The sequence below is a fragment of the Lasioglossum baleicum genome, chromosome 10 (assembly GCF_051020765.1).
Source record: "Lasioglossum baleicum chromosome 10, iyLasBale1, whole genome shotgun sequence".
In the NCBI taxonomy this organism is placed as follows: Eukaryota; Metazoa; Arthropoda; class Insecta; order Hymenoptera; family Halictidae; genus Lasioglossum; species Lasioglossum baleicum.
In genome coordinates, this window is record NC_134938.1 from 5458131 (window position 1) to 5478479 (window position 20349).

At 41.7% G+C, this 20349-nt stretch overlaps 1 protein-coding gene across 13 annotated transcripts in view; it reads left to right on the forward strand.

Moving 5' to 3' along the window:
- The window catches only part of Dscam2 (Down syndrome cell adhesion molecule 2), a 163873-nt gene extending 143574 nt beyond the window's left edge, over nucleotides 1-20299 (forward strand). For 4 of the 13 annotated variants that reach the window (XM_076432139.1, XM_076432141.1, XM_076432143.1 and 1 more), the window contains 19 exons: nucleotides 1884-2003; nucleotides 2495-2668; nucleotides 3822-3972; nucleotides 4492-4640; nucleotides 4729-4860; nucleotides 5199-5499; nucleotides 6168-6346; nucleotides 6457-6626; nucleotides 6697-6835; nucleotides 7591-7708; nucleotides 7871-8322; nucleotides 8566-8747; nucleotides 8960-9353; nucleotides 9813-9956; nucleotides 10389-10571; nucleotides 11852-12063; nucleotides 12297-12450; nucleotides 12572-12674; nucleotides 13217-20299. In XM_076432139.1, the coding sequence (XP_076288254.1) occupies nucleotides 1884-2003; nucleotides 2495-2668; nucleotides 3822-3972; nucleotides 4492-4640; nucleotides 4729-4860; nucleotides 5199-5499; nucleotides 6168-6346; nucleotides 6457-6626; nucleotides 6697-6835; nucleotides 7591-7708; nucleotides 7871-8322; nucleotides 8566-8747; nucleotides 8960-9353; nucleotides 9813-9956; nucleotides 10389-10571; nucleotides 11852-12063; nucleotides 12297-12450; nucleotides 12572-12674; nucleotides 13217-13466 (3707 nt within the window). In that variant the 3' untranslated portion in view covers nucleotides 13467-20299. Of the gene's footprint in view, nucleotides 1-1883; nucleotides 2004-2494; nucleotides 2669-3821; nucleotides 3973-4491; nucleotides 4641-4728; nucleotides 4861-5198; nucleotides 5500-6167; nucleotides 6347-6456; nucleotides 6627-6696; nucleotides 6836-7590; nucleotides 7709-7870; nucleotides 8323-8565; nucleotides 8748-8959; nucleotides 9354-9812; nucleotides 9957-10388; nucleotides 10572-11851; nucleotides 12064-12296; nucleotides 12451-12571; nucleotides 12675-13216 lie in introns of those variants that run through there. The other 9 variants (XM_076432145.1, XM_076432146.1, XM_076432147.1 and 6 more) reach the window with 6 other exon arrangements.
- The last annotated feature ends 50 nt before the right edge of the window (nucleotides 20300-20349 follow it).

Genomic DNA, 20349 nt, shown 5'->3' on the forward strand with positions numbered 1-20349 from the left:
TATATATCTATATATACATATATATATATTATTATTCGCCTTTCCACGATATATCTTTCGGTCTACCGCCGACATGCTCTCATTCCGTAACCTACACACGTCCTGCCCAATTTGCGCCTTTTCTTCCGAGAGTTCTACTTATTTGAACAAGTATCTTGCAAAGAACACTGCAACACACACACAGAAACACACACACACGTACATACAAAATACAGAACACTGTCCAATACATCTGTAAACACACCTCGCGGCTGCTCTTTTCCTCGCGTAACCAGAAATCTTTCCCTTTCTCCTAGAAATTTTTATCTTTTCTCTATGTTATTCAGTAGATTTAAACGAGAAGATGTGAGAAATCCAAGTTTCGATCCTGCAGGATCGATGGATCTCAAGTTATGAGTGTTTAAAGGTTGAGCGACTTCCAAGTAAATGAACACTTATAACTTGTGAACGATTGATCCTCCAGGATCGAAACTTGGATTTCTCGCATCTTCTCGTATGAATCTACTGGATGACATAGGAAAAAGGTACAAATTTGTAGGGGAAAGGCGAAAATTTGTGGTTACACTCGGAAAAGTTGACCCCCACCTCGCTCATACAGATATACGTACACAACATAGAAACGTACGCACACACATATATATATCTATATATATTATATTGTCGCACGCGTTAATGCGTGGCCGGTATTTGCCGTCTTGTAAAACGTTGGAACTTCCCACTCACAGTATCTCGCTTGTGCAGCGTTTTTCACCACCGTAAAAAGTAGAACCCGCCAAACAGTACACCCAGAACGATTAATAAACAAGCCTTGACAACTCTCGACATATATCATCATCGATGCGCGGCGTTCGAGCGGCCATTTTACCATCTACCGTAACCGGTCTCTCCGCATTAGACGACTTGCACACATAGTGGCGAATTTTTCAGCGTAGCTAGTTATCTATATACATTAATGAATCTCGATAGACGCTTCGTTATTGTGCACTACCTCTGTCTTCTTCTGTATACTTTGTTTACCTTACTACTTTTCAGTTGTTGTTCTGTTTTTTTTTTCTCTCTTTTTTTGGTCTCTTGGGTTTTATTGTACGTGTTATGGCGTATTGATACAGAACCGCTTTTACATTGGTGAATCCTCCGTAGAGAAGTCCGTTCGTTTTTGCCGTGGGAATGTGATCGCAGTCACCGAAAGTACTAATATACATGTGTATCACGAAGAACGCCCTCGAAGACGCCTCGCATCGACCCCGAATTACCCCCACTTGTCCATACTTATACCTCACCCACGTACCTTCATTCACTTTGTCTAAATGTCTCTCTCTGTCACTTTCTCTCATATTACGTGAACTGCCATCCACCATGAACGGGAAAATAAAACGGAGAAAAAGAAACTGTCAAAATTGTTCGCCGCGATACTAAATTCTCTTTGCTATCGTACTGTGTATATTGTATAACGTCGCGTTTCAAATTCTCTCTCGATCCCGTACGAACAATCGTTTCAACTTGTCGAGAACGACAGAACCTCGTCGACGAAAGGTCGCGTCCGTTGATAATTTCCATATTTTTGTCTCATTTTTTTCTATCTCTCTCTCTCTCTCTCTTTTTTCCTCTCTTTGTACAGTGTGTCTTTCTCTCTCTCTCTCTCTCTCTCGTTGTATATACATATGAATCTCTCGGTTCGCTTCCACTTCCGACGACGACGCGCCACACCGTCGACGAGCTCTTCTTTGACCGCGCTTTTCACGACTTTATCACAACGTACCTGTCTCTAAATCGCTAACGACCAGTAAAGAAAAGAAACAAACGAAAAAAAGAAAAGAAAAAGATTATTTGGATAGGAGAGCGACGCGATGGACTAGTTTAAAGCTGCTCGCTCTGGTTTTCAGTGCCGCCGCAATGGATCGTCGAGCCGACGGACGTCAGCGTCGAGCGGAACAAGCACGTCGCCTTGCACTGTCAAGCCAAGGGCGTACCCACGCCCACCATTGTCTGGAAAAAAGCTACCGGTGAGAATCCCCCAATTGTATGAATAAACAATAAGATACATTTTCGTGACACCTGGCGCCAGCCAGCCAGGAACTGAAGTTGCTGTCCAGAATCCCGGTTGAATGTCGGAGAAAACTTTTTCATTTATAAAACGTAGAAATATCATTTTAGATTTATTACGAGCCCAACTGCCTAGTAAGGTAAACTTTACTTTACGATGAATTTGGTATTATGATGTATTTGGTATGTAATCCAGTAGATTTGTGGAAGTTTAGAATTGGCTCTTGAAATCCGTTTGGTGACGAAGTATTTACGTTCCACCGATTTTCTCTTTCCATTTTATTACCGGCTCGAAGAGGGACATTTATTCGAGGCGCAGTAACAGATAGCACCTAATTTTGTTGAAAAACTGAACGGGATTCTGCGATTTATCTTCATGAAATTGAAGAAGTTTTTTCAAAGCGTATTAATCACCGGGCAGAATTGATGGATCGATATCTTTGCGAGACAGGAAGCAAGTCCGGTGAATATGAGGAGTTGCGGGAGAGAGATTACACGAAAATCCTCAGCAATGGCTCCCTGCTTCTGCAGCACGTGAAAGAAGACAGAGAAGGATTTTATCTCTGTCAAGCCAGCAACGGTATTGGAAGCGGTATCGGGAAAGTGGTCCAATTGAAAGTGAACTGTGAGTCTCATTAACTTTTTCTGAACGTTCGATCCCGTCGAAAGTAGATACGGATTACTTTATTACATAATATTCTGTGGAATAATTATTGCCAGATTTAGTAGTGAACTGCAAAATAATTAAACAGAAATTTACGACTTCATTTTTAGTAACTTGAAAGCAAGACAATTGAATAATAATTAACTGTAGGATCCAAGAAACGGCACGGACCCAAAGGTTTTTCTTAGACCAAGGCTTTACTCTATTTATTACCATGGTTGAAAGTAGATACGGATTACTTAATATTACATAATATTCTGTGGAATAATTATTGCCAGATTTAGTAGTGAACTGCAAAATAATTAAACAGAAATTTACGACTTTATTTTTAGTAACGTGAAAGCAAGACAATTGAATAATAATTAACTGTAGGATCTAAGAAACGGCACGGACCCAAGGGTTTTTCTTAGACCAAGGCTTTACTGTATTTATTACCATGGTTGAAAGTAGATTGACACAAAAGTAAAGGTACTAGAAGAATCTAGAAGAATTTTTTACCAACAGAAATAAATATACAGACGACAAGATTGTGAATTCTATACATTTAGAGCATCATTTTAAAACATTCGGAGGTCTTCACGATGCGATTCTTACTTCACGTGGAGCTTGGTGGAACTCCTAATTGCGAGAACTGTAAATTAGATCATAAACATTAACTCGTAATCACAGACGCGAGGTCTGTGAAACACTTAGGGGTGTAGAATCATTTACTTTATACGATCCCATGAGAGCATGAACTCGAGTGATTATGTACGTACCTTCTCTCGGTTGGCTTTATTTCAAAGTGGCGTTATAAGAGGATAATTATGATACTTCTATCAGATATTTACAACACGTAAATTTGTAAAAAATTGTTTGAAATAATAGTGTGCACTTTTAGTAGACTTTTTAGTTGTCACGTTGAGTGCTAAGGGTGAAGTAAAAATAAGGAATTAATAAAAAGTGAGACATGAGATTAAAATGCATGAGTATCAGCTAAGTATCTATGACCCAAGCCAATCTGTCAAAATAACTGTGTCGTAAGTGAAAGGTGCCGGTAGTGAACGGTCTTCTCTGTATGGTAAAGTGATGTATGAGACTTCGAGCACTTACATATTTTTTATTATGTTAATAGCTTCTCCTTACTTTGCGGCACCTTCGAGGCTCGTCACCGTGAAAAAAGGCGACACAGCGACGTTACATTGCGAGGTACACGGCGACACGCCAGTCAGCGTCACTTGGCTAAAGGGTGGAAAAATTGAGTTAAACCCCTCGACAAACTACCGGTAAAGTTAATTACCTTGCCAGTTATTACACGGAAGTCTGATATTCCCACGATCATACTCTATAAACATTAGGTTAACGGACCACTGAAAGTGACTATCTTACATCGCTTTACCAAATTACAAGAACACAAATTAGCAATTCTTCTCAAAGAATTCAATTTGATTTCTTTCTAAACAATTTTATAAAAATCATTTTGACTCATGATTTCGATGGACCCGGCAAACCTAGTGTTAAGGGAGTATTCCGGTTTTGAATGTAATTTTTTAAACAATTTTTAGAAAGCTCTTTTCAGAGACGAACTATGGAATTTTTTACATTAGAATTTTGAACACGCATTTACAGGGATTTGAAGCACATGGTTTTTTTAAAGGAAAACCAATCAAAATTACATTCGTATTATTAATATTTTAATTCGGTAAACTCCAAATATTTTCTGCCACAAATTTTTAATTTTACAAGCCAACAGAATGGTAAATGAGAATACTGTGCAATACTAACACACATTATGGGATGTAAAGGGTAACAGTGAAGCGAGAGGTAACACCGGACGGTGTAATAGCTCAATTACAAATATCGAATGCAGAGGCGGCCGATAGCGGAGCGTATTTCTGCCAAGCGAGTAACCTGTATGGTCGCGATCAGCAATTAGTGCAACTCCTCGTGCAAGGTACAATAACCATTAGTATGAGTCACTGGTAAACAAATAAATTTCGATGTTACCCGTTAACGGTACGGTTATTTTGTTTAAATTTCAGAGCCACCGCATCCACCAAATTCATTGGAGACCGCAATGGTCGCCAGTCGTAGTATCAACGTGAAATGGCAACACAAATCGCAAGACACTGGCGAAGTGACCAAATACATCCTCGAATACAAGGAAGGCACTGGTAAATATTACTATTAGTGTAGCATTAAGTGTCTGTAATTTCTTTAGACATGAAAGTGACCTTTAATTTTTTAAATGGAACGCTGTGTATTTTTTATATCGTATGAAAGAGTATACCAAAACAAATTCAGGACCTTGTACGACCTTGAAGACCAGTGTGTCGTACACGAATGAGTTCTTTCTGTAAAAGTTGTCTATAAAATGATAAATTTCTGTAAACTACGGCAGTTTACCAAAGTATTATGAATCTAAGCCAATGCAAATGAGGTTTAAGTTGCTGCTTACCCAGGCGTTACATTGTAATGAAGACATAATTAATGTTGACCGATCTCTCAACAGGTGGCATATGGCAACAGAAAGAATTCACCGGACCGCCACTTCCGTATGCAGCACTTATAGACGAACTAAAACCGGCAACCAGGTACACTATTCGTGTGATAGCTGAAGGGCCAGCAGGTAGATCTGTGCCATCCGCGGAGCTAATCGTTAGGACAGAGCCAGAACGACCAGCCGGTCCACCGATTAAACTTGCGGCAAGAGCACTGTCCTCCTCTGAAATCTTAATATCCTGGTCGCCGCCATTACCCGAACTCAGACACGGCGATATCCAGGGGTTCAATGTCGGCTACAGAGAAACAAGGTGAGATTACGAACCCCTTTTATGTATCAACACCTGTCAACCATTTTGTTTACCGTTCCCAAGCAATCACAAAACTTTCTTTTGCTTTGAATTATTTTTTATGAAGCTCCTGCCAACATATTTATGACGTTTTTTCTGATTAAAACGCGACCACGCGTGACATAACTAGGACCATATTTACATGTTTGATTGAACCGATGTTTTCCACTAATTGGTTCGGATAATCGAGAATCTACTAAATCGTCAATCACGTGTGCAAATGTGACCCAAAATCGGTTGTGTTTGGAGTCATTTCAATCAGGAAATGATCGCGGATAAAATGGTGAAAGTGTCACAAAATGATCATTATGAACAAAAGAAGTTTTGTCACCAAACTAATAGATAGACAGTTCTGTGAACATGCTCTACCTGATCTGCAACAACCTGGAGTGAAATAGGAAATGTGTTTGCTCTCTTAATATGTTTAATAGATTACAAAATAATATATAACAGTATTTATAAATTCTTCTGTTTTCACTGTTTCAAATTACAACTTACCCATTTCTGCTCTGAACGCGTAAAATCCGCTGTCTTACAATAACGTGATCAAATCTAAAATGTAAAACAGATCGGGACGCGCTTAGCGCTTCGAGTTTCGGAACTCCATTACGTTAGGAATCTTCTTTCAGCTCTTCAAATCCCTCATACAACTTCAGCTCGGTATCCGGCGACGGAGAAGAAGGAGGCGCGGAACTTCGGCTAACAGGCCTTCGACCCTACACAAAGTACACTTTGGTAGTTCAAGCGTTTAATCAAGTTGGGTCTGGACCGCTTTCTGAACCTTTGCTCACGCAAACTTTGGAAGATGGTGAGTAATGTTCGCAGTGAAGAAAGGTAAAGAGACCAATAAGAGTCCGGAACGTTGTACGATCGATCTTGTAACAATACTTCAACAAGAAACAATATCTGTTTTTGCAGTACCCAGTATGCCACCGGAGGACGTAAGATGTGCTGCGTTAACTTCGCAGTCTCTTCAAGTATCGTGGCAACCGCCGCCTAACACGCACAGCAATGGTATTATTCAAGGGTACAAGTTACACTACGAGCCAATTTTGGCGGATGTGTGGCGCAGCGTCGATGAAATGGAAGTTAGTAGAACTGTTTCGGTAAGGAGATGTCGCTCTGCACGGAAGTTCTCAATTGTAAACCTCTTCTCAGGTACGGAAGACCAGCGCGTTGACCACCGTACTCACTGGGCTCAGAAAGTTTACGAATTATACTATCCAAGTTCTTGCTTACACCAAAATTGGCGATGGAGTGCCCACCACGATCACTTACTGTCAGACCGAAGAAGATGGTACTCAATGTTTCTCATTTCATTTCTATTTCTCATACAATTTCTTCGTGATTTTAATTCGGTTTCGAAAAGCTTAATTTAGATGAATTAACAACATGTGTCGGCGGATACACATTGTCTAATAAAAATGACAAGACTGAACTTATTTAGATTTTTCACAATTTTTATAATAATACGTGATTAAATAAAGAAATTTATTGAATAATTTCTGATGAAAGCATCTTTATAATTTCAATGATTTTTTTAATGGTGACCCTGTACCATTATTCAAAATATTGTTTCTAATCAATTACTAAACATTTAAGTATCGTACGAGGTATTACATCAATTTTATATTCCTACAAAGAAAAAAATTAAATAATATAGAATGGAATTGTTCTAGGTCGGAAGAAATGTTTCATTTTCGAGTTAAAATTAATCCACCAGCTTGAAAATTAAACACACACACGTTCAAGTCTGGAATCAATTCTGTCAATCAATGTGTTAAGCATGTACAAAAATTAGACTGCGGATTTTTATGCGAAATAAAAATTGTCTGTATGATCTGCAAGAGACTGGATTCAGATGGATGTTTAATTCTTATTTTGATAATCTTAACAAGCTGAAAACCCTAGATTGGCATTATTAGATCATTCTAACTTATTCACTGTTTTAAATGGCACCCACTCATTTTCGCCATAAATGCATCAAATCCGCAGTCTAATAATAATTAATATATCAGATGGATATTTAATAGAACTAATTTTTTAACACAGTACCGGGTAGTCCAGCGGACATAAAAGTGGTGGTGAGCTCGCCGCAGGCGCTCTTCATCTCCTGGCTTCCGCCGCTGGAGCCGAACGGACATATTACAAAATACAATTTATACACAAGGTAATATATATATATATATATATATTTATATATATTTATATATTTATATTTATAATTATTTATTTATATATATATATATATATATATAAACCCTCAGTCTTAATCATTGATTTTTAAAAGACTGTTTAGTCCAGTATTATAGTTAAAATATTGTTACCATAGGGTCGTAGACGGCCGCGAGGAGCTGAACCACGGAAAAAGACAACTGCCAGCCACGAGCACCTACTTCGAAGCGACCGATTTGCAACAACACGTGGAATATCAGTTCTGGGTGACAGCTAGCACCCGAGTAGGCGAGGGTCAAAGTTCCAGGGTAGCTGCACAGGTGCCAACGAACCGGGTTCCAGCCAGGATCACTTCTTTCGGAGGCCACGTAGTCAGACCATGGAGAGGATCCGCCACTTTGGCTTGTAACGCGGTTGGAGATCCTGCTAGAGAATGGTACAAAGGATCAGCCGAACAAATACGCACAGACACCACTAGAAATATACAGATACTACCATCCGGCGAGCTTGTGCTGTCGAACCTGCAGTCCCAAGATGGCGGAAACTATACTTGCCAGGTGAAGAACACTCAGGGGAGCGACAAGTTGCACTACACGTTGACTGTGCAGGGTGAGTGTCGCATCTTCTTTATGTTTTGCTGTCTAAATGCTTGAATTTGCTTGAAATGCTGTTTTATTGCTTCGAGCTCCTCCTCTTCTGCGCGCCATTTTGCCGTTGACATGGAGATTGAACCGTTAAAGTCTAGCTAATAGCTGTACAATGTTAAATTCTTTTAATCTTCTTACTATATATAGTCAATTTCACTTCAAGTATGACAATTTGGTAATGTAAAATCTTCTTGTTTATTTACAGTACCTCCTAGTGCACCAGCTCTTTACGTGACCAGTTCCACATCGAGCAGCATTTTGTTACATTGGAAAGCCGGACACACCGGTGGTGCTCCACTAACAGGCTACACGTTGCATTATCGAACGACTCATGGCAACCTGGAAGAACTACAGCTGTCACGTCATGCCACAAGTCACGAACTCAAGGTACATTTTTCTGCTCCAAAACTGCAAGAAAAGTTTACATTGCAAACTATTTATTGCACTACACGTACAGGTCAAGTTAGACAGATTTTTAGCCTTGGAATAACCAGTAATTTAGAACACTATTGCGAATTTTTAACACTGAAAGTCCACTAAAAGGGGACTACTGAAAGACAAATTAAAATTTGTTGTTTACACATGCTTAAAATTTTCAGGGCCTCTTGTGTGGGAATACCTACCAGTTGTACCTAACGTCCCACAACAAGATTGGAAGCAGTCCATCGTCACCTGTCCTCTCGGTCCGGACTCAAGGACAAGCCCCAGGCATTCCACCCGCTGCATCTTTCCTCAGTCCTAATTCGACGACTCTGGTTCTACGACTCCACGTATGGCCCGACAATGGTTGTCCAATTCTCTACTTCGTGATCCAGTACAGGCCCATCAACGAATTCCACTGGACCCTGGTGTCGAACAGTGTGAAGATGCAGCGACGCTTCATCGTGACGAACTTGCAACCTAGCTCGGTCTACCAACTGAGAGTCGAAGCGCACAATGTAGCTGGCAGCAACCAAGCGGAGTTCACGTTCGTAACGCTGACGAAGGAGGGTGGTAAGCCTGGTCAAATATGCATTGCTTTTATTACTGCTTAGTGCTAACGTGAAAAACTTGGATTTTCGGCATTTTCTCGCCAAGATCTACAGGATTGAATTTTAACCTTCCGTCGGGCGCAATGTGCTTGACGGGTCCACATTCAAAAAACATGATAAACAGCTAATTAAATTCATTTATACAACTGCTGTTAGGGAAATAGTGCACTTGATGAGGTCTATATTCGTAGGGCCGCCCTTTTGGGCCGTCCCGAAGGGTGGGGTGACTGTTTTCGAGGACCTAGGAGGTACCTAAATGATCGCGCTGTGCCCGACGGAAGGTTAAAAAGTCCAAAATTTTTGGTCCCCTAAGGCGAAGCTTAACCGCGAAAAGTATGAGATAGAAGCTTACGCCTGCTGATGACAGTTATCAAATTGAAATAGTCTTTTCCAAAAGCACTGTGTTCCTGAAACTTTGCAGAACCGCCATCGCCAGAACTCTCGAAACGTGGGATCACGTCCGCAGTGCCGTTTTATGCGGATGTGAAGGTCATGCTACCGCTAATCGTGACCACCGTTGCTTTGCTGATTGCTGTGGTGATCGTAGCCTTCCGCTGGAGAAGCAGTAAGTTGAAAATTACTCTTTACTTAGTTAAGTTATTGCATTTATACCGGGTGTCTTAAGATTAAGGTAGCCGAGTCCCCTTTTTGAACACACCTTGCATCTTCGTATCAGAGTCGCCACGTCGCACAGTGTGTTAAACATAAAAAATTAGGACTAATTGCAAAGATCCTATAATACCAAACACAGCCTGTAAAAATCAAATTAAAAAGCCAAACAGCGAGGGCCTTATGTAGAAAAAAATGCACGAAATTTGACAGTAAAGTTTCAGCCTCAGTTCTAATAACAGATTGATTTATTCAGTTAAAATTGAAGGTAGTTTTAGAAACTACGTTTTGCCATGAACTTTTATCCAGTGGTCGACACACCGTGCATCGCGCGTCGTTCGAAGGAATTAAAATTTTGCGAAAACTTACTTTCGCCTGAAATTCGCAGGATACCTTGGGGACAGAGTGCAACGGCCAATGAAAGAGTCCCAAGAGAACCAGCAAAACGCGGAGACGCAAAGGGAACGGTACTACGCGACCATTCACAAGGTCGCCTTGCAACAAGCGAATACGGGCGGGGGGCCCGACAAGATTCCAGGTGAACCTTTGTTACGATACGGACGACAGCCAGGTTTGGTACTATAATTGTTGTTCAGGTAACAGTCGCACACGTAGCGCATCAGATGGGTCTGGACGGACCCGTTAGCGATCGATACTCTGTTCACCAGGGGCGATCGTTCATTTCATCGCATCTTCATTCCGTAGACAGAGATTCTTCATCATCTTTGAATGTACCATGATCAGTTAGCATTCTCTCCCACGAGACGATTGAAGTCTGACAATTCGCTCTTCGGATACGTTCGCGATTCCTTGATCATTAAATCCTCTTTCGGTATTCTAGAGAATATGTCGATATTTTCCGAGAATGAGTTGCAAGACCATGACTCTCCCCCATGATAGTACTTCTCACTCATTCGCTCCACTGGGTTTGGTTGATCGTTCACTCATGCATCGCTTGAATCATCCACGACCAACTCGTAGTACGTTGTACTCGACGTAAGTTAACGAACTTCCAGGTTGACATGAATTGCACAATGAACCTTAATTGAATTGCAGTCTCTGATGCATGGAAGCGAGAGTTTCCCCTTCCATTTTAATTAGACAACTTTATCCTGTAATTAGACGTTCCTTTTCTCGATGATCTGTGAGTTTCCGAAGTGTTTAAGGATTCGAGACAAGTTGCTCGAGGTTCGACCAATTTTCTAGAATTTTTCTTCACGTTCCAAACGTGAATAATTTATAACCGTCCAAGAAAGTGAAAATCTATAACAATCTTGCTGCTCGCCAACAAATTTTAAAGATGAATAATGACAGAGTGTCCCAAACTACATGTAGCTCGTTGTAACAAGCTCTGTTTCGGGGGAGACATGTTACGGTGGTCAGAAATCTTCTTTAGGTGGACGTGCTTCCGAGATGTTAAGGTGTGACCTCTGCTATTTTACACGGAACTGTATGTTTTTATCTAGGTAAGCGTGTAGCCTATCCCGAGAGGAATTCACTGACCTATAACACTTTCGTCTTCCGAGGTCATTCAAGGTCATTTAGTGCCGTTGAAAATTTAGCTTAGCTAGACGGAAGCACGTCCGCCTAAGAGAAGATTTGTGACCGCCATAAGATGTCTCCCCCGAAACAGGGTAAGTTTTATTTGAAATATTTTTCTAACAACGATCTACAGTCTGGGAAATAATCGATGAATAAATGATGATATATTGTGCAACTCGTAAAGCTTGGTTTCTCATTGCGACGATAGGACAAAAGTAACATGTAGCGAACATGCGAGAATTCATTGACACCAACAGAAGTCATCCCGACGCGATTTGAAAGGTAGGCAATGCCTCTGGTGGGTTACAGAGACAGCGGAGGACATCTCTCCGTACGCTACGTTCCAGCTTTCGGAGGGTGGCGGGGGAAGCCTGGCAGGGTTGGGAGGGCTGGGAGGACTGGGAGGCGCGGCGGAAGCTTCAGCAGCAGGTCTCCACCCGAACAACACTCTTCTTCACAGTTTCATGTATCACGAGCACGCCATGACCGAAGGGTGCGCAAGTCCTCCTCCTGCCGCGACGGTAGGTATATGTATTCTCGTCGACGAACAATACAGTGTCCCTATCAGTAGTGCGTTACCCTATAGGCAACTTGGGCAAATGCCCAGGTTCCCAAAGCGAAAGGGGGCCCCGAACACAAACCAAGATCCAAGATCCAAATTCTACTTTGCCCAAGGCCCCAACTAGTTATAACGCGCTTTTTGTGTGTACGCTTTTCCTTTTAACATTTGAAAAAAGTGATTATAATATTGCAGAGCATGAAGAGCGTTTCGTCGAGGAGACGACAACAGAGAAAACAACAAACTCCGGGCGACGTCGAGAGCGACGAGAGCGAGTCTGACCCGGATCAATTGACGAGCTCTCGCACGGAGTCTTCCAATCAGCTGGACGCTGGCAAACTGAAACATAGTATGTTGAGATGTCCTCGAATGCTCTTGTTATCGTATGAATTATGAACAAAACAGAAGCTACTTTATTGTTTTATTCACTATCTCCGACAATATTCTAATGTGCACAATGTCGCTTGCAGTTCGGGCCGTTTCCGACTTCATTTATCACGGTACGTCGAGCACTTCATCGGACATCTCACCCATGTCAGAACAGAAGTCACTCCCACGAAGAGGACGATCTAGGTGACTAACAAATGAATAACAATTTTCATAAATTTTTCTTCATCCGATTTAAAGCGTGTGCCATCAATTACGAGACTGACTGTAAAACCAGCACTCTGTTGTATTGTATTAACAACAGGGGGGCACATTGGCACCACCCCTTCCTGCAACTACCATTCTTCCACATATTTATTGCGACGCACAGTGTCCGGGACAATGTTAAGAACTAATCGCTTCAATTTCTTTTTTTAGCAGCATTGTATTTCGTTATTAGTCTCAAATTATGAAATTGCCTACATGGAAATTGATTCGGCAGATCTTTTCATCCAAGCACGCGTTGCAATAAAAATTGCACAGAACCTAAATAAATAGAGCCTCGTCATTTTTACAAACTGAAACATTCTAGTCGGTTTTACTGCTCGGTAGGTTTACTGTTAAAAAGGATTAGAATTCTTAAACGGATTAATTTGGAAGTTTTTCTGCCGTCCTCGATAAGGACCGAGCACTGTGCGACGGCCGCGGGTGCCATGATACTAACCGTGTGACTTTGGTCGTCTGGCAAGATGGCATGTTCCCAGCAGGAGCTCGCTACGCACGGTATTGCCGCCGATATCGGTAGCGGAGACCACGTTCGTAGGCAACCAGGGGAACGTAGTGGCGGGGAATGGGGATCGTTCCGATCGGCCAGAGCTGAGCGAGGCCGAGTGCGACATCGACTCCTTGAAGAAGCTGAAACTCGGTCTGAGGAGCTCTCTATGGTCAAGGCCGAGCACCCAAAACAACCCCTCCTCCGACTACTCAATCGCCGTTTAATTCACCCTCCCAATCTCCCTTGAGTGTTTCCGGCACGTCCCACGTGTGTCCCACGGTAGGCAAACTTTGTGTTCCTCCCTTGTCCCATCCACCCCCGATTCCTGATCCGCACCCCCGTGGTCCAAGGAACGGAAAAAGAAAACACAAATTAGGTGAAATGAATCCTTCTCTATCCGGCGCGTACCGCCGCGATACTTTCAACATGGTTAGAATTCTACAAGAAAAAAAAAATCGCGAAGCGTGCGAAAGGAGAACACGCTTTTTCTTCTCTCTGTCGATAACATTAGGTGAAAATTGAAATTCCGCTCGTTGCTGGGATTCGTGAATCCTCTCGCAGGCAACGAGGCGAAGAGAAAGAGAGAGAGATGAGAAGGGAGAGAGAGAGAGAACGTCGAAAGTAATTCAATTTGGCGATCGTAATCGCCCTAGTCTAGACGCTCGATCACCTCTTTCCCTCTTTGCCTGTGACGCAACGAGAATATTACGAGCGTGCGTGCGTGGACGCGACGAGTGAGTGAATGATCGGTGGTTGAATGAGTTTAATCGCGTGCAGGAGTGCGTGCCAAACGACAATTTGCTCAGACCGCCACGATTCGTTCGCCGGCGGGCGACCCATTCGAGACCAAAGACTTAAACGTACGAACAGAGCACGGGAAAGTCCTCTGAGCGTCCGGATACTGGCCGGATACGACGCCGTTTACGATCCCAGGCTGTCGACATACTAAAACAGGCCCGTCGTCCTCCTTTGAGTATCGCCGTATCAGTTGTAGAAACATCGCTGTGCTTTGTTCAATCATCCTCGCTTAACCCTTGGCTGACAGACCGTTCTTGTAACCACATAATTCAAGATGCCCAGGACCGTTTTTGAAACATATGTTGGAAGGTGCTTCTTGTAACCACATCATTGGAGATGGCCAGGACCATTCAATATTTTAAAAGATATTTTGGAAGGCACTTCTTCTAACCACATCATTGGGGATGTCCAGGACCATTCAATGCTTGAGTCAATTTTTTAAAAGATATTTTGGAAGGTACTTCTTGTAACCACATAATTGGGGCTGTCCATGACCATTAAATTTTTTAAAAGATATTTTGGAAGGCACTTCTTCTAACCACATCATTGGGGATGTCCAGGACCATTCAATGTTTGAATAACTTTTTTAAAAGATATTTTGGAAGGTACTTCTTGTAATCACATCATTGGAGATGTCCCGGACCATTCAATTTTTTAAAAGATATTTTGGAAGGCACTTCTTCTAACCACATAATTAACTGTTCATCTAATTAATTCGCCAGAAATTTGGGATTGAATACGATGAAGAGGCCAACTGCGGAATTGTCACGAAGCTACATAGTACAGCATGTCCCTGCCGCGTGCAGCCGAGAGCGTTTATTTTGGTCACGCTGGCCCACACCGTTCATTCTTCGATTCTAGACAAGTCCGTCGTTGCTTTTTGCAACCGCGTTCCACGCTCACTTTCAATCAGATCCCGCGTCATCGGCTAACCAATCGTTACGACACGGCACAGCTTCCAAGCATCTGTTCTTGTGCAACGCATCATTCTTGTGACACTGTTCTCGATGGGACATGACACTGCCTCGTTGAACGATTCGAAATCGAACGCGAATTGCATAATAATTGTACCGAATAATTCGCCTCTATCAATGTCTTCACGGGATCCTCAAAATTAATTGATTCAGATACAGCTTCACCGTTTTCAACGACTGTGCCGTTCCAATTTAGAAAGTACAAGCTGCTCGAACGCGAAAAAGTCCAAGGGTCGTCCCTCTGGTTAAAAATATTTTTCAGATATTTTATATGCAGATTAGACATGACGCACGATATGAAAACAGGCATAGGTTATTATAAGACTGCGGATCTTGATGCATTCATAGTACAATTAAGTACATGAAATTGAAAATTGTTGAAATATCTTAAAAATTAACGATGTCAATATATGTGATTTCTCCTCTGTTAAAATCATTAAGGGAAGAAATTACATTCAATTTGGTTTCTATCTCTTGCAATCAATGCAGACAATTTTTATTTTGCATAAAGATCCGCAGTCTAGTTATTATTAATTGATTATACAGGGGTACACATGTTCTTACATACGGAACAGTCTACTATTTATCAGTGGAATCTATCTACATATCTATCTATGGACTAAAGCATCTTTTGAAGAGTCTTCTTTTGATTTTAACAAGTGGCTTTGTAAAGGTGGGATCCCCTAAAGGCCTCTAATGAGGTCTGCGTCTATTCGCTGCATCCAGAGACGCTAAGCAGATCCCACCTTTACCGACCGTCCAAGCACGCAGGTGTTCCGCAACAAGTGTAAGAAACAAGTTCGATGTAACTTGACGTGGCTCTTTGGAGGACGAAGAGGTCCGTTGAAATTTACAAGACTGATTTCCTCGCTCTCAGTTCGATCTTCAGGAGCCGATCGGAAACTAATTAGCCGATCGAATCGGTGTCGTTCCGGCAAAAAAAAAACCGGGCCGTGCTCACCTGTGTCCAGTGCGTGCGTGCGTGGTATTAGAATCGGGAACGAGAGTACGAAATATGGTCGTGTGACGAATTTGGCCGTGTATACACGCAGCTGTTAGGCAAAGTAGTCGTCGTCGTTTGGACGACGATTACCGTGAACGCGTCATCTCGCCGTCACCGAGGCGGATCACGTTGAGAACGGAGTTCGGCTCTGTTGCATTGTAAAGTTTATACGTACGTCTAAACATCGTTGATTACTTTAAGTCCGTTATTAATCCTAAGACGTCTGACTAAGACATTAATCCCGTGACGGAGAACGGACGTCGACCGTTTCCGCCCCCGCTCTGTACATTTCTTCCATGCCGAGGCGAGACGGAAAAAGAGACGCCACAGTCTCGACGTCGCGACGCCGCGCCGGCATCTTCCCCGACCCGGTTCACCGTTCGAAACCGGCATCCTTCTTCGAATGTCGCGCACTTTTAACTTAAGGCTCGCCAACTATTTCTAAAGCGAACACTGCCGCACACTAGTCGCTTCGGGAAACTACCGCTTCTTCCGCGAATCTCGAACGTGCCGGGGGAGTCTGGCTTCTTCCAATTGTTTATTGGCATTTCTCTGATTAATTGTTAACCCTTTGCACTCGAGTGGCTACTCAGAGCCACCACAAAAAATTGCATTATTCACAATATTGTTGAGATTATTAAGGGGGTAGACTCTCGTTTCCAGGAACGGAAATTTAATTTAATTTAACCTTTTCTCTGCGCGATTCTTCAATTTTAACCCTTTGAACTCGGAGCAATTTTAACTCGAAAATTAAACATCTCTTCCGACCTGGAATATTTTCATTCCCTACGATTTTTTTTAACCCTTTGCGCTCGGAGCAGTTTCTTAAATTACTGTAATTTTCATTCAGTTTTTAATAAGGTTTTTTGATGTTGTATTGATAATTATTTCAAACCAAGTAGAGACTTTACAATGTTTAGGAGAAAGAAGAGGAAAAAGCCATACTCCAAAGGCAGAAGATATTCATGGAATCAGCAGTACAGATTCTCAAAGAAACACAAGTGTTCATGGCGTTACGTCAATAATTGTTAACCGTTATTGACACAATAGTTTAGCATCGAATCGCTAGACCTGTTATCTCGCAGGCTGAGACTATAATCGCCGAACGTCTACTCGCTTGTATTCGTTCAATCTACCTGAGAGAGTCGTTCTCGAATTTTTTGGATGCAAACATGGCGGCAAAGTATGACGAATAGTTTGTCGGGAAACATCGTCTTTCCTCCAGTTGCAACTCACAATTTTACAATCCTTTACGTGTTTTTACTTTTTGTACTTGACGACTGAGAAATCACAACTGCGAGGGACAAAGGTTTACACGTTTGTATTCATGATACAGTAAATCCTTGATCTAATTGTAAGAGAAACACATTCGGGTCCGTACTGTCTCTTAGATCACGTGGTGCTACTATTTTAATTTTTTCCGAAACTTACTACCGTAAATTGTGCAGAAAAAATGCTACAAATAAGTTTTGTAATTGGATTAGTATTTCGTGGTTCATACTGATATGCCCGACATGTTTACACTTTATACTGCTCGGCGATCGAAGTGGATTCTCGACTCTCGCGGGGAGGTTTCCGTTTTCTTAGATCAAGGATTTCCTCTTATACGCTTTGGAAAAAGTCGACTGAAACCAACGATTTTATTAAATTTAGGTACCATCTAAAGTGTGTTCCGGTACTTTCGTTCCGCACCTCGAAAACCACGAAAGATATTTCGGATCGACGGATCCCCCAGCGTTAAAGTGAAAACTCGGCGACAACGTTCAAATGCATATCGATCTTCTCGGATTCGAAACCGAGAGAAACGGGAGAAGAGTCCGAGTGACCCGCAACGAATTCAAGCGTACCCCTCAGACTGATTTCGAAAGTAAAAATAAACGCTATTGCCGTCGCGCCGCGCGTTCTCGTTCTACCGGCGAAGAGTTCCGAAAGTTCCACGACACTGCCATTCCGCAAACTACTCGAGTGTGCCAAAAAAAGAAACACGGCCGATCACTTCCTATTTCCGATAACAATAATTTTACGCTATCCCGAGCGATCCCCCTAGGCTAAACACGTTTTTTCGATGTACTTTACCAAAAACGTTGCTACGCGAACACGCTGCATTTCTGTTCGAGACGTTAAACACGCTGTCGTCCGAAAACTTGGGACCTCGTTCCAAAAGTTTTCGAATTCGCATAAAATTGGGAACGTGAATTCTTAGATTTATCTTTTGCGCACGATCTTCCAAGATTCTTTAAACTGTGACATTACAAATAGAATCAAATTGATTGATTGAAAAGCGGAAATAGCTGGGCCTTTTATTTTTATTCTGTCTTAGGACGTTGAAGATGGTTATTATATTATTTAATATTATTAATATATAACTATTATTATTATTAATATTAAATTTTATAATAATAAGTATTATTATTATATTTAGCTTTATTAAGCTAGATATAATAATTGCTTCTTCTTAAAATTGAAATTTGATTTCCATCTATTTTCATTGCAAGATGCGTTTCTTTGAAAAATGAGTGGACTTTCTATTTCTATATCATCTAAATTCTAAATATAATGATTCTTTCTTTTTAGAATTAACGTTTGACAATTAGAAGTTTAAGAACAGTTTCTATTTTTTTTCGCGAGCTTGAGCTTTCGGACGGCAGCGTACAATTGAATAAGTTCCGGAAGTGTGCGCGACACTGCGAAGACGAGGGCGTAGGTATGCGTATATATAAATTTATATAAATATATATATGTACTTAAAGCGCGTGTATGCGCATACATTACGATACATACATGAATGTATATACGAGAAGCACGTCAATCAAACTCGTAGAGTTCGATTAATTTGTTAGGCCCTGTGCGCGAAGCGGGTATCGTTTATTGAGCGATAACAGATTTTTGTACATGTTTTATTATGTCACCGGCCGATCAACCTCCGTCGTACGACGACTGCGTACGTTTTTAACCAGTTCTTTCGATATCCGATTGTTTCTCCACTTCCGAGGACATCTTGGAACCTTTCAACATTACACTGGATGACAAAACATTCATTTCTCCAAGGCGACGAACGTTTGTTCCGTTCCTGAGAATTACCTCGTGGAACTCGTTAGGATCTCTCTCTCTCTCTCTCTCTCTCTTTCATCAAAAATATTTTCTATTTATTTCAAATGAAAGAATCGTTTACTCTAATCCTTGGATTTTTGTATTTGTGGTGATATTCAAATTGCTTCGAGTCAATTTCTGCCAGTCAAAAATTTGGAACAGTCTACTATTCGGTCTATCACTGAAATGAAATTAAATCGATTGAAACTGCAAGTAACAGTTCGTTTTGAAATTTATTCGAATACGTACTCCACACTTTTGAGCGACAGTGTACATACTTAGAAATGAGAAGTAATTCGAACGAGTATTGTAGGACAAGTTTATGCCCGAAGATGATCAGATTTCTTTGAGAGAACACTCTGCTTTAATTGCCGAATCCCATGTCCTATCAGGATTCGATCGGACGCGTTGTCACGAGTGACAACCGAGTTGTAAATGTTCGTCGCCTCGGCCAATCAACGCATCACCAAACCGACGAACGCCACTAATTATCTCTTCGTTAATCGTCGGGTCAAACAATCGAGCCCCACGATGCTACGAACGGTGTGTTTTAATTAATACGATGACGTAACTTGCAACGCCTCGACACTCGAAATACATTCAAAGGTCCACGGACCCACGCGTAGTCGCGATCGATCCTAACAGGATCTAAAGAAATATCGCAACGTTCAACTAAAAAAATCAAATTTCAAGGACGATGTTGCAAGTTTTTGTTACAGATCTTTGTCGATCCGAAGATCAAACGTTTTCTGTGCACCCTGTACGATTCGATCAGTTTCCCCTGCGCGTCAGCTTTCTATTTCCTAACCGATGCATTCGAAGTTACGTCACCGGTTTGTCCGCGTTTGCGATGGAACGGAGACGCGGACAATGAGCAAATCAAACGAACAATTATTACTGTAACTACTATTAGCATCGTTGTAAAAACAAAAGACACGAGGGTGAACTAGAGGAAAAATTCCACGGTGCGAATGCGATGGTGTGTGTGCCTGCGAAGCGTGGCCACCGTGCTGTTCAACGCCAGGAAGTCGCCATTTTTTCTTCCCTGTTTCGAGCGACCGCGTAGCGACCAGCGAAACGACGTGGCCACAGCTGAAAACTGTATCTAGTCGGTGGTATGGCGTCTCAAAGCATTGTGTCGATCGTAGAATCGATAAAATAAATTGATATCCTGTAAAGTATTATAAAACAATCCAGACTACCAAGCCGTTTCATTTCAACCCCTAGAAATCACCAATTTTT